This window comes from Dendropsophus ebraccatus, chromosome 4 (assembly GCF_027789765.1).
Source record: "Dendropsophus ebraccatus isolate aDenEbr1 chromosome 4, aDenEbr1.pat, whole genome shotgun sequence".
Classification (NCBI taxonomy): Eukaryota; Metazoa; Chordata; class Amphibia; order Anura; family Hylidae; genus Dendropsophus; species Dendropsophus ebraccatus.
Window position 1 is genome coordinate 77100543 of NC_091457.1, and position 13832 is coordinate 77114374.

The following is a 13832-nucleotide window of genomic DNA, read 5'->3' on the forward strand; positions in this document are numbered from 1 at the left end:
GCATTATTATTTCATGGGGGCACATCTGTGGGCATTATTATTTCATGGGGGCACATTTGGGGGCATTATTATTGTATGGAGCCCATTTGCGGGCATTATAATTGTATGGGGGCACATCTGGGGGCATTATTATTGTATGGGGCACATCCGAGGGCATTAATATTACATGGGGGCATATTTGGTGCATTATTATTTCATGGGGGTACATCTGGGGGCATTATTATTTCACGGAGGCATATTTGGGGCATTATAATTGTATGGGGCACATCTGGGGGCAATATTATTGTATGGGGGAAATTCTGGGGGCATTATTATTGCATGGGGGCATATTTGGGGCATTATTATTTCATGGGGCACATCTGGGGGCATTATTATTTCATGGGGGCATATTTGGGGGCATTATTATTTCATTATTATTGTATGGGGGTACACAGCAAAGGGAATTATTAGTATATGGGCACAGCAGGGGATCCTACATACAGGGGCAACCCACATTCCTACTCGCTTTACTGCACATAACACCAAATAGCGCAGTTACTATGGGAGCCTACAGGAGGGAGAAAAGAAAGGAAGTTGCTAGAAAAGTGCGGAGCCTGAGATGTTTGTCTTACAGGTTCTGAAGAGATGAATTGCAGCTGGAAGAAATCATCATGGAGGTCTGGACCGGATGGAGAGGAAAAGGTGATACCTCAGATCAAAGAAGATGTCACCTGTGAGTCACTGTATGATGGTTTTCTTATTTTGCAGAACATTATTTAGTAGGGGGGCCCCGAGCTAATTTTTTTTCCAAGGGGTGCCCCGAGGTGGAAAAGGTTAGGAAGCACTGATATAAGTAAACGACCCTCCTTTACAGAGTAGGACTGGAGTAACTGGGGCCCATTTCACCATTGTTAATAAACAAATCCTAATATACAAAAGCTAGTATTACCAATAATTTTAGTATACAATACCATGACTGCACCATGACCACCACATAGAGACTTCCTCTGCATGTATGTGATTACAGTGCAGTTGTGGTGTCCCACCATGGGTGTTTCTTGTCTGTACACACCTCGCAAAAGTCTGTACTTCAAAGTGAAAGTGGTAATCAAGTAGTACCTAAGTTCTACCTAGATGTCGCTAGTATGTATTTTGTGTACCTAAGTATTAGGGTTATTGTTTTTAGGACCTGTACACCAATAGGAGCTCTTTTTCTTTTCTGTCTATCTCTATCCTCTTTTTCTTGCACTTTCTTCTCACCCACTCACAGCACACGTTACAGACGCTGTAGAGGAAAGTCACATGGGGAGAGGAAGTGTAGCCACACCTAAGGAGTATTACTTTGGCTTTGGTAGAGGACAGACGCAAGCCAGAACGGTCCCTGTCGTAGCCAAGTAGGGCCCTGGCTTATGCCAGGTCCCCTGTGGACAGTCTTGGGTTGGTCTCTGTAGAGAACAGACGCATATGAGATACCTTAGCACTTTGAAAACTTAGAGAGGACAAGTCAGGGATCACCCAACCCATGCCAAGAACCAGTCTTACAGTGCAGGACAGTATCCTTAGGGAAAAGAAACTAATCCGGATAGAGCAAAGTTGCTAGAATCCTACGTAATCTATCTCGCTGCGCGGGTGTCATCAGAAAACTCTGACCACTCTGCTCATCCCAGGTAACAAGGTCTGGGGCTTGTGTCACCCTCTAGGATGGGTCGACCAACACTGGTGGGCAAAAGGTGGTGCAAAGACCAAAAAGTCAAAATACAAAACTCTCAAGTATTATATGTATTCTCCTTCTAAAGTTCCGGCAGAGCACAGTACTAAATTGGGTTGGGACTCTCTCTACATCCTCCTCTCTGCTTCTCTGAACCTCTTCTACCTCTCAGCACGCAACTCAGTCAGCAGGACTGTACCTCTCTTTAAGCTCTCAGCACAGGTAGTGTCACTAAAGATTAAAGTATATTATCAAGTCAAGATCCTACTGTATATCACTGTATTAAGCCTTCCTGCAGTGAAGAAGAGTTTATTCATTTTAACTGGACGAGTTATTCGCGGAGCACCTACACAGCCATTGCACCTTCTTTGGGTCATCTACCCTTTCTGTGGGTGGCGGTACTGATAGTCCGGGTGGGTCATAACTCCACTCTGGACCACCGTGATAAGTGCCCAAGGGACCCCCAAACAACTTGGCAGGTTACCAACGACAGGGGAAAGAGTATAGCCAACCTACCAAAAATAAAAGCAGGTGTGCCACCATACCTGTGTGCCCAACCAGCACTGGCGTCAAGACAACCTAACATCTGGCTGAGCTATCCCCCGACCAACCACTACTGTAGCGGAGTCACACTTCACCATCTAGCAAGTGACCGGTCGCGCCGCCACATCAGTTGCTTGCCACCACGCCAACACAGTTACGTCCAATGATTTAAGGAAGTGTCTTCCGATTAGAGTCATCCCCTTCCCTTTTCTACTGTATTCAACTTAGTTTGCCGGGACACTTCTAGCCACAACTCATTTTTGCAATGTTTTCCACTGAGATGTTTTAGACTCCGTCCTTTGTCAGCATCCTCTCTACCTATTTCTCACCTGCTACAAAAACCTCCTAACCTGTTGCCCCCTTACTAGTACCTTCTTCACAATAAGGCCTTCTGCAAACATCCGTTTTTTTCTTTTTTTGCAATGGCGCCCTGCAATGAACGTGAAGTGAACGTGAAGCTAGCAGAAGTCTATGTAGCCTGAGATGCACTTTCTTTGTGTTCCAGGCAGATGGACTTTGCAATCCATGGTCATGTGTATTGGCCCATAGACCAGAATAGGTCTGATACTGTCCACACCTGCAGACAGTATGCAAATCCTAAAATTATGGATGTGTGCAGGGGGCCTATCAGTGCTTCCTTTGTGTCAGCACGCAGTAATAGTGCACGCCTAAATAGCTGAGCAGGCAGTTCTATGCTATTTCAAATCCTATTTCCTTTAAGGGAGTTACAGAAATAGTGCTTAACAGCCAACTCAGCTGGTTTCATCTCAAACACATCTGTTTGATTTAGTAAGATTAAAGCGATACCAAATATACTGGCTTTGTGTTAGTTTTTTTTTTTTTTACTGTTTTTTATCACTATATTCTCACCCCTATAAATTTTTTATCATTCTGTCTCTGGAGGGGTGTGAGGGCATATTTTTTTTTGTAAAGTGATCGGTAGTTATTGATGGGGTAGATACTGTAGGACTTTTTTAAGGCCTTTAATTTCATGTTTGCTGGGATTTTATGTGATCAAAGATAATTATGGCATTGTTTTTTTTAGAGTTCACCACATGGAATCACTAACATTATTCAGACACATTAAAACTTCAAATGTCAATGTATATGGTTTAGCTTTTTTTTTTTTTTTACTGTAGGGAGAGTTTTTTTATATGTTTATTATTACTTTTTACTGATTACTATTTCACTATGTGAGTAGCAACAATAGTAATGTACCTACTGTATATTAAAACTAATTAAATAGGTACAAGTATGCATAGGGGATGTATAAGGGATCGTGAGAGGGTCCAACCTACTTATCTCCATATCGGGCCCCTGGCTTCTTTGTTATGAATACAGCCACAGGAAAGCACGTGACCCGCGGCTCTATTTATTCCTATGAAGTTACCGGAAAGAGCCAAGCACTTTCTAGCTTACTAGTCTCTTTCTGGCTGCTGCATAGGAATAAACAGAGCCACTGGAAAGAGCCGGGTAAGCACTTTCTAGTCGTACCTTTGGCTGTTTACATAACAAAGAAGCCGGGGCCCGATACTGTGTTGGGGGGGGGGGGGGGCCTACGGAGGACGGACCCCCTTGCAATCTCTCACTTGCCTCCGATCCTGTTAATTTTGCCTGGATAGCCTCCTTTTTATGACCCAGCCCAAAATGGCTTAAATGATCGCGCCAATTTTCATTTTTGCATTTTTGTTGTTTTCTACTTGCCTTCTAAGAGCTATTGCACTTTTATTTCTCCATCTACAGGACCATGTCAGGGCTTGTTTTTCATAAACAGGTGTACCAATCCTGTTTTTTTTTTTTCACTCTTTTCATTTACGCTGTTTACCATAAAGGATCACTATTGTTTTAATATTTTAATAGTTTGGACAATTATTTTACAATGGAATACAATACAATTATTTATTGGAAAAGGGAGGGTGATTTGAACATTTATTGGGGGAGTAGCTGTGTCATGTTTTTAAAAAACTTTTTTACATTTTTTCTCCTCACTTTTTAGGTCCCCTGAGGGACTTTTACATGCAATCAATAGACTGCATTTATTGTTCGATGCTATATCATAGGATAGCATTGACCAATGTAATCTGTTATTTTCTCAGACTGCTCAGACTTCTCAGACTCCTAATCAGTAAGTGACAGGAGATACTCCTGTTACTTACACTTAGATGCCCTGGCCTAGCATTTAAGGGGTTGTTGACAAGCTGCAGTGAAATTGCTGCAGACTGTCATGTCGAGTGAGGGCCTAGCTGCTGATAGCTGCTGCCCCCCACCTGCTATGAAGTGGGCTCTGCTCATGAGCTCACTTCATACGACAATAGCAACTCAGGACATAAAGGAACGCCCAGGGTCAGACATGGTGTACCTGCAAGTCCTAGGTCATCTAGGGGTTAATACTAATGACAGAAAGGGTTCATATACCCACCTCAGTTGTAGCAAATTCTGACTTTCCTATAAGCATTATATAAGGCTGGTTTCACACTGGTTAAAATATTTTCAAAAACACCAAAAACGTAGTGGCCAAATGTTGGCTGTGAGTCAATGGAAGTTTATGAAATGCCATACTTACTTGCCATTTTTTCCCTCTGTTGTTTTAATTTCCTTGCTGGCATTTTTTGGCTCTGTGGTTTTCCCAAAACACAGCATGGTGTGGGTTTGGCATTTTTTCTGCAAACTGTGGCATTTCTCTTCCAAAAAGTGCAATAAAATTTCTTCTGTTTATCTCAAAAATGCCAATGGCAAAAGAAAAAAAAAAGACATTCACATCTAAAGTCAAAAACGCCAGAAAAAAATGCCCAAAAAATGACAGTTTTTCTGGTGACACAACAGTTTTTCTGGTGTTTTTTTGGAGGCCAGAAAATGCCACAAAAAAGCACTGAATTCTCTTGCAATTTCCTTGACTATGCGCCGCCTGTTCACCAGAACAATTCTACTTCTCACCTGACCCCTTTGATTGACAACTGGTTTATCTTCACAGGATCCCCTTTAGCTGTCTACTTTATATTCGATCATACCATTCTCAGCATATTATTTACAGTGTTCTCCACATTGTTATATAAGAAATCCACACAAGGTTGACGGTTTTTGCAAAACCGGCCCCAGCTAGCCTAGCACTGATGATCATGCGCAGCCAAAATATTTTGTGCAAGTTGATGTCACATGAGTTTATTACAATTGCAACTGTGTTTTTTACAAAATAACCAAGTCACAAGCAAGTCACGGTCACACATGACATGCATTGAGGTCTGTGGAAGCAAAGTCACATGCAACTTGTGGCCTTTGACCAAATATCCATGAAGGATGGATTTTTTTTGCACCTTGCACTTCACAGTGCTATATCATGCACTAACATTAGGTGTAACTTTACATGATCTTTGTGGTGGCTGGTGATTTTGAAAGTAAACTTACATAAACATTAAATATAGGCAAATATGATATAGTGGTCCAGATTCATTAATCTTCCTGAGACCAAACCAGAGTTCATTACAATAAGAAAGCTGAGCTGTGATTGGTTGCTATGGGTAGAAAAAAATTAAAATTTTTGTGTCAATGACGGGTCAGTCACATTTTTGGGTCAATAATGACTTCCAAATCATGCCCCAGAGAATATTACACTTAGATTAAGAATATATTCAGACATGCTGGAGGATGTAGTGCCTTATAACAATATATTGTGTAGTAAATTTGTATTGTAATAATGTCTAGGTCATGTTAGGTAGCTATAGTGTATGTGTTAGTAGATACAATAATTTACAACCTAATGTTAATAAATGTGCAGAATATCACAATTTTGACATCTATTATTCCTTAGTAGTACACCTACAAAGCCAACTTCCCTGATAGTGAAATGTGAAATTTGAAACAGCACCATGGACAGCAATTTCCTACAGGTTTGCAGCTTCTACCCCCCACCAAGCCTGTTCTTTTACTGAAAACTTTCATGGATTCCTTTGTCTTTTTCTGTTTCATTTTCTAGCCATCACATCAAAACGTGATGGCAGAGAGAAGAACGCCAGCAGCAATTAAATCCTGAAGCAAGAACCCAAGCAAGCTCTCAAAGAGACTGAATATTTTTCTAATTGCATACGACTTGTGGTTCACATACAGAACAGGAATGACTGTCTTCTACTCTATCTATAATTGTCGGTGAATACTTCCATTAACTATATGAGCAATTGGTTAAATTTCTACTGGATGCTAACATACACATGCATGCAGGTGATGTCTGATTAGGACATCAGCATCCTGATATATAATAATCATCTTGAGATACAAGCCAAATACATACCCGTCCTCTATGAGTTACATAAGGAAACTGTAGGATTTCTTTGGCACTCGGACGAAGCTCTGGGTCCTTCTTTAGCATTCTGCAAACATAACAAAGAAAGATATATAGAACCTCAGACATAGAAATGATAATCTACTGTGGAAATTATTTATGAAGAACCTTTATTGAAGTAGAACCTAAAATGCAGCCTGATTTTAGCATGATTTTGAAAAGGGGTTCACAAACCAATGTCATAAAAAGGAGCATACATACTATAAAATTAATCAGTATTCTTTATCAATGTTGCTAATCTTATCAACTGACTTTCCCCTAAAGCAGACATGTCAACTTCTCAGTTGTCCCATTTTGTGGATACATAGACAGGTGAGCCTCCAAAACGACATAGGCCTGCATAAATGTGGACATTACTGGGTTGTTCAGAACGAGGCTGTAGATGTAGATGGTCTATCTTGCTGTGTAAGCAAGAGCTGCTCTGCTGGATCAGCGCTCGCTCACAGAGCCTATTATAAGGCTCAATAATTGTGCAGCCCTTTCCTTTAATCAGTCATTGAACGTGCATTTCTATTTACACAGAGAGATATGTGGCCAATGGTGGATTATGTTTTTAAGTCAGCGTTCAGCTGATGATCGAGCTTGCTTGCTTGCCTGCTGGTTGCTGTCCCTATTACATGGGCAGAGATCTGCCTGACTTGGCAGATATTCTCTCCGTGTAATGGGGTCATCAATTTTGACACTTAAAGGTCAATTTGTACACCCAGCCGAACTGATTTCTCTGGTACTGTCTTTATCTGAGACCTTGAAAGTAAGTAGGCTCTATTATTAATGAGCATGGACCACAGGCGAAACTAAAAGCTCATGGGCCCTGGTGCAAGATTTTAGCTTGCCCCCCCAATCAGACGCAGTCAGCGGCAAAATAACCAGTTAAATACAGTGATTCAGGGGTGATGTCTTCTCTGAAACTACAGCTCCCATCATGAACTGTCAGCAAGGAATGATAAGTGTTGTAGTTCTGCAACCTGGAGAGTCACAGGTTGCAATACTACAACTCCCATCATGAACTGTCAGGAGGACATGATGGGGTGGTAGTTATGCAACCTGGGTGGCCACATGCTGCAAAACAACAACTCTCATCATGCACATGTCAGCGGGGCATAAAGGGGGTTGTAGTACTGCAACATGGAAAGCCACAGGATGCAAGACTACAACTCTCATTAGGAACTGTTAACTGGGCATTATGTGGGTTGTAGTTCTAGAGATAATCTCACCTCTCCAGGTTCCTGCTCATCTTGGGTGCTCTGGCCTCTTCTCTGCAGAGGGGCAGGAGAGGAAGCACAGGTCTCCTTGTTTCCTGCCAGAAATCGGCTATTCAGTTGTATCAGCGATTGGTGATACAGCTTTATAGGAATAGGAGACTAGAGCAGCCTGCAGACCTGCTAACTGCACCGAATCAGCTGTCATTATCACATCTGATTCGGGACAACTGGAGCGTGATAGGAGGTGGTGAGCATGTGGGCCCAGTCGCAGCAGCGACCTCTGCGACCCCTATCGCTACTCCACTGGCTACTATATATCCATATCTCAGTGAGACTTTAGTTTATCTTTGCCCTGGTCTAGGACCACAGTTGGATTAAGAGATGAACTTATAAATACCAATAAGTCCAAAGTAGAAGAAGTCCTTATCTTGATGCAATCAGATACTGTAGTATCCAAAACAGTTGACTCCCTTTCAGCCCTAATGACAGGTGGTGGGACACATGTTGGAGATACTACTGCATGGGTTTCTTTGCAGATACTGTTTCATGGGTACTTTGACATCATCTGCATATGCTCAATCTGCACATGGTACAGATTATGCAATTATTATTCAATATATATTTATACAGCCCATAACCTATCGTTGCTAGGGATCTGAATTGGATGCCTATTTTACTGTAAAATTTTCAGATCACTGATAAGCATGAATTAAATTCTCCCAAATAACATGATCTATCTACTGAACTGCCATGCATGATCACCACTAAAATTTCCATGGACATTAGTTGCCTAATATAGAACTTTATGCTCTCCTGTTCCTATACTGTCTTGCTATCTCATGGTTCAGTAGACCTTACATTGCTTGATGTCAGTTGCTGCAAATGAGAGGTTTGCCCTGTAAGAGATGTGTTTTTTAGGGCGTCTGGTAATGCAATTAAGTGCAAACATAATTGTTCCGCTCAGTAGAGTGATTGTGGAAGATGTAACAATTATACACAGTCAGTGGCGCAAATCTAAGGCCTCATTACTGGAGTCTGGCTGGCAGCTTTATGACTCGGGGGTAAATTATTTTAAGTGACCCAGATATTAGTAGCTGTCAAATTTATAGGTAGGGGCAGGGCTGGTGCAAACATTTGGCAAAGTACTGTAATCAATTGCCTGCGGCATCAAAAGTTTTTGAGGTGCCAGTCAAGCAGAGTCTAATACATTATGTAAACACATTAGTGAGCATTGCTGGGTGAGACTGTCGGTACATGACTTTAGATTTGTATATATCTGAAATAAAAAAAACTTTTTCTGTTATGTCCTGATATATTCCTAATATCAAGGACCTGTGCCTGTTAAGGATTTATTTTAAACTGATATATATTGCCAATTTTGGTTTGCCAACTATGTTTGGCAACATCTACAGTACATTAACCATGGGCAATGTGGACAAGTTTTGAGGGCATGGTGCCCTTTTCTAAAGTTTAAGAGGTTGTGGCACAAACCAGTAGTAGACTATCTAGTCCCAGGAGTGCATTGTGTGGTGGCATGAAACAGCAGAGAGGGTTGACCCTATGATGTCAACGTTGAGCTCTCTTGGTAAGTTCTCGTAGACAAGCCTCATGCTCTGCCAATAAAACATCTTCAGCCAGTACAAAAAAGTGTGCACACCCTATCCCAAGAACTCCATATATTTACAGAACTTTTATTTAATTTTGTTTAAATACTTGCAAATATAACACAGGAATATATGACTATATCAAACAATTCATGAGCGAATCTCAAGCACTCTCGTATCCATCTGAACCAGAACATGTGGCATTTGATTACTGGTGGCTGAAAAAGTTGGATGCAACCCTAAAGCTGCCTGGAAAACATGGATACAGCTTGAGGCTAGGTTCAGACTATGTAACTGTGCGGCTGTATTTGCGGCTGTAATTGTGCGGCGGTATTTTTGGTGGTTCATGCGTACGCTGGAAAGTATAGGATATACGGCTGCACAGTGCACACTATGTCTGAATCTACGGCCCGATCGTAAACGGACCCGTAAAAAATGAACAAGACCATTGTTTGCGGCTGGAAACGCGGCCGTGGATTGACAGGCGGCCCGTACGGAGTACTTCAAAAATAGCCGGCAATGATGCCGAATGCCGATGCCTCTAATAGTTAATATATTAAATTAATAAAACACATTTTCTTTATAATAAAGTCCCTTTCGTTGGTCAATAATTTAATTCTAACGAATCCATCATTTTGCAATTAAATATACTGTTAAAATAAATATATATATAAATAAATGTATATTTATATATATATTTATTTTTTGACAGTATATTTAATTGCACAATGATGGATTCGTTAGAATTAAATTATTGAACAACGAAACTGAATTTATTTCATCGAAAATGTGTTTTATTAATTAAATATTAATTAGTACAGGAAGCTCCATAAGCCGTTAATTCATATTGCCGGCAAAAGAGCATTCTGTACTAATCAACACTTTACTTTAATGAAAACATCAAATGTTTCTTCTAATTATGTTATCACAATAGCATTATTAGAAGAAACATTTAGAATTATATGTGCGCTCAGCTGATCGGCTGAGCGCACATATAATTAGCAGGTCCGCAGCACAGTGACTTCATTGTGCTGCGGACCAGTGAAGAGACAACATCGGGGTGAGTATAGAGCTCTCCCCACCCCCTCCCCAGCACTGCACCCCTCCCAGCAAGGAAGGGGGGGTCAGTTAACCCCTTCCTTGCTGGGATGGGTGCAGTCTGACATCAGTCTGGCCCCCAAGGGGTTAAGGGGGATGCAATACATCCTCCCTTAACCCCTTGGGGGCCAGACTGTAAGCAGCGATCTGTAAAGATGCTGCATACTGTAAGGTGCACAACACCGCTCACAATGATGGGTGTTGTGCTCCTGTTTGTGTGTTTTTTGTGTGTTTCTCCCTTTTTGTTTTTCAGATATCGGTATCCTGTGGATTACGTCGGATTCCGTGGACTACGTCGATGACCAGCGGTTGTTTGGTGTTTTTTTTTTAATAAAATGGTCAATGAGGGGTGTGGGGGTGTTTTTATTTCAATAAAAAAAATTTTTCACTTGTGTGTTGTCTTTATTTCTTTACTTTATAGACTTAGTAGTGGAAGACGTCTAATAGACGGAATCCATTACTAAGTCGGGGCCTAGTGTTAGCCGGTATAAAATGGCTAACACTAACCCCCCCATTATTACCCCAGTACCCAATGCCACCAGGGGTACTGGGAAGAGCCGGGTGCCAGTGGTCCCGGAGCGTCAAAATTGGCTGGTAAAATTTAGGCCGGGGAGGGCCTAAACCAATGGCTCTTCCCACCCTGGTGTTACCAGGCTGCTGTCGCTTGGCTTTTAACCCGGCTGGTTATAAAAATAGGGGGGACCCTATGTGTTTTTTTTAAATTATTTATTTATTTAAAAAAAAAAAACGCATAGGGTCCCCCCTATTTTTATAACCAGCCTGGTAACACCAGGGTGGGAAGAGCCATTGGTTTAGGCCCTCCCCAGCCTAAATCTTACCAGCCTGCTGCCGCCCGGTCCAGGAGCACCAATTTTGACGCTCCGGGACCACTGGCACCCGGCTCTTCCCAGTACCCCTGGTGGCATTGGGTACTGGGGTAATAATAGGGGGTTAGTGTTAGCCATTTTATACCGGCTAACACTAGGCCCCGACTTAGTAATGGATTCCGTCTATTAGACGGCTTCCACTACTAAGTCTATAAAGTAAAGAAATAAAGACAACACACAAGTGAAATTTTTTTTTATTCAAATAAAAACACCCCCACACCCCTCATTGAACATTTTATTAAAAAAAAACACCAAACAACCGCTGGTCATCGACGTAGTCCACGGAATCCGACGTAATCCACAGGATACCGATATCTGAAAAACAAAAAGGGAGAAACACACAAAAAACACACAAACAGGAGCACAACACCCATCATTGTGAGTGGTGTTGTGCACCTTACAGTATGCAGCATCTTTACAGATCGCTGCTTACAGTCTGGCCCCCAAGGGGTTAAGGGAGGATGTATTGCATCCCCCTTAACCCCTTGGGGGCCAGACTGATGTCAGACTGCACCCATCCCAGCAAGGAAGGGGTTAAGTGACCCCCCTTCCTTGCTGGGAGGGGTGCAGTGCTGGGGAGGGGGTGGGGAGAGCTGTATACTCACCCCGATGTGTCCTCTTCGCTGGTCCGCAGCACAATGAAGTCACTGTGCTGCGGACCCGCTAATTATATGTGCGCTCAGCCGATCAGCCAATCAGCCTGGGCGCACATATAATTCTAAATGTTTCTTCTAATAATGCTATTGTGATAACATAATTAGAAGAAACATTTGATGTTTTAATTAAAGTAAAGTGATGATTAGTACAGAATGCTCTATTGCCGGCAATATGAATTAACGGCTTACTGGAGCTTCCTGTACTAATTAATATTTAATTAACCCCTTGCCTCTAAAGCCTGTTTTGGCCTTAATGACCAGGCTCAATTTTTCAAAATCTGACCTGTCTCACTTTATGCGCTTATAGCTCAGTGATGCTTTAACGTATGCTAGCGATTCTGAGATAGTTTTTTCGTCACATATGGCACTTTATATTAGTGGAAAAATTTGGTCATTACTTTGTGTGTTTTTTGTGAAAAACATCAAAATATCATGAAAAATTTGAAAATTTAGCATTTTATGAACTTCTGAAATTCTCTGCTTCTAAAAAAGGAAGTCATAGCACATAAATTAGTTACGAAATCACATTACCAATATGTCCTCTTGATTCTGGCATAATTTGGGAAACATATTTTACTTTTTTAGGCTGTTATGGGGCTTAGAAATTTATTAGCAAATTATCACATTTTGTGAAAGTTTCCAAAACTGATTTTTTTTAGGGACCAGTTCTTTTTTTAAGTTGATTTAGGAGGCTTGTATGCTGTAAACCCCCATAAGTGACCCCATTTTGGAAACTGGACACCTTAAAGAATTAATCTAGGGGTATAATGAGCATTTTAACCCTACAGGGGCTGAAGGAAAGTATTCACAATTAGGCCGTAAAAAAATCGAAAATTTTAATTTTCCAATAATATATATGTTTAGATTAAAGTTTCTCCTTTCCAAAAGGAACATGAGAGAATCTGCACCCCAAAATTTGTAACACAGGTTCTCTTGAGTACAACGGTACCCCATATGTGGGCGTAAACCACTGTATGGGCACACAGCCGGGCTCAGAAGGGAAGGAGCGCCAATTAGCTTTTTTAATGCAGATTTTTCTGAAAAAGTTTCTGAGCGCCAGGTGCGTTTGCAGTGCTCCTGTAGTGTCAGCAGAATAAAATCCCTCCAAAAGTCACCCCATTTTCGAAAGTACACCCCTCAAAGAATTCATCTTTGGGTAGGATGAGCATTTTGACCCCACATGCATTAGATGAAAGTATTCAAAATTAGACAGTAAAAATGAAAAACACGAATTTTTCCAATAATATGTTCGTTTAGTTTAAAATTTCTCAATTTCACAAGGAACATGAGAGAATCCGCACCCCAAAATTTGTAACGCAGGTTCTCCTGAGTACAACGGTACCCCATATGGGGGCATAAACCACTGTATGGGCACACAGGAGGGCTCAGAAGGAAGGGAGCGCCAATTAGCATTTTCAGTTCAGATTTTGCTGAAGAAGTTTCTGAGCCCCAGGTGCGTTTGCAGAGCCCCTGTAGTGTCCGCAGAAGAGAACCCCCCCAAAAGTCACCCCATTTTGGAAAGTACACCCCTCAAAGAATTCATCTTGGGGTGTGGTGACCATTTTGACCCCACAGGTATTAGAGGAAAGTATTCAAAATAAGACAGTAAAATTGAAAAACTAGAATTTTTCCAATAATATGTTTGTTTAGTTTGAAATTTCTCAATTTCATGAGGAACAGGAGAGAAGCTGCATGCCAAAATCTGTAACGCAGGTTCTTCTGAGTAGAACGGTACCGCATATGTGGGCATAAACCACTATATGGGCACACAGCCGGGCTCAGAAGGGAAGGAGCGCCAATTAGCATTTTCAGTGCAGATTTT

At 41.5% G+C, this 13832-nt stretch overlaps 1 protein-coding gene across 1 annotated transcript in view; it reads right to left on the reverse strand.

The window, feature by feature from the left end:
* LOC138788313 (serine/threonine-protein kinase Nek11-like) overlaps positions 1-13832 on the reverse strand; it is a 271682-nt gene that overhangs the window by 80525 nt on the left and 177325 nt on the right. Inside the window, exon 7 of the mRNA XM_069966064.1 lies at positions 6513-6591. Within this exon, the coding sequence (XP_069822165.1) occupies positions 6513-6591 (79 nt within the window). The remainder of the gene's footprint in view (positions 1-6512; positions 6592-13832) is intronic.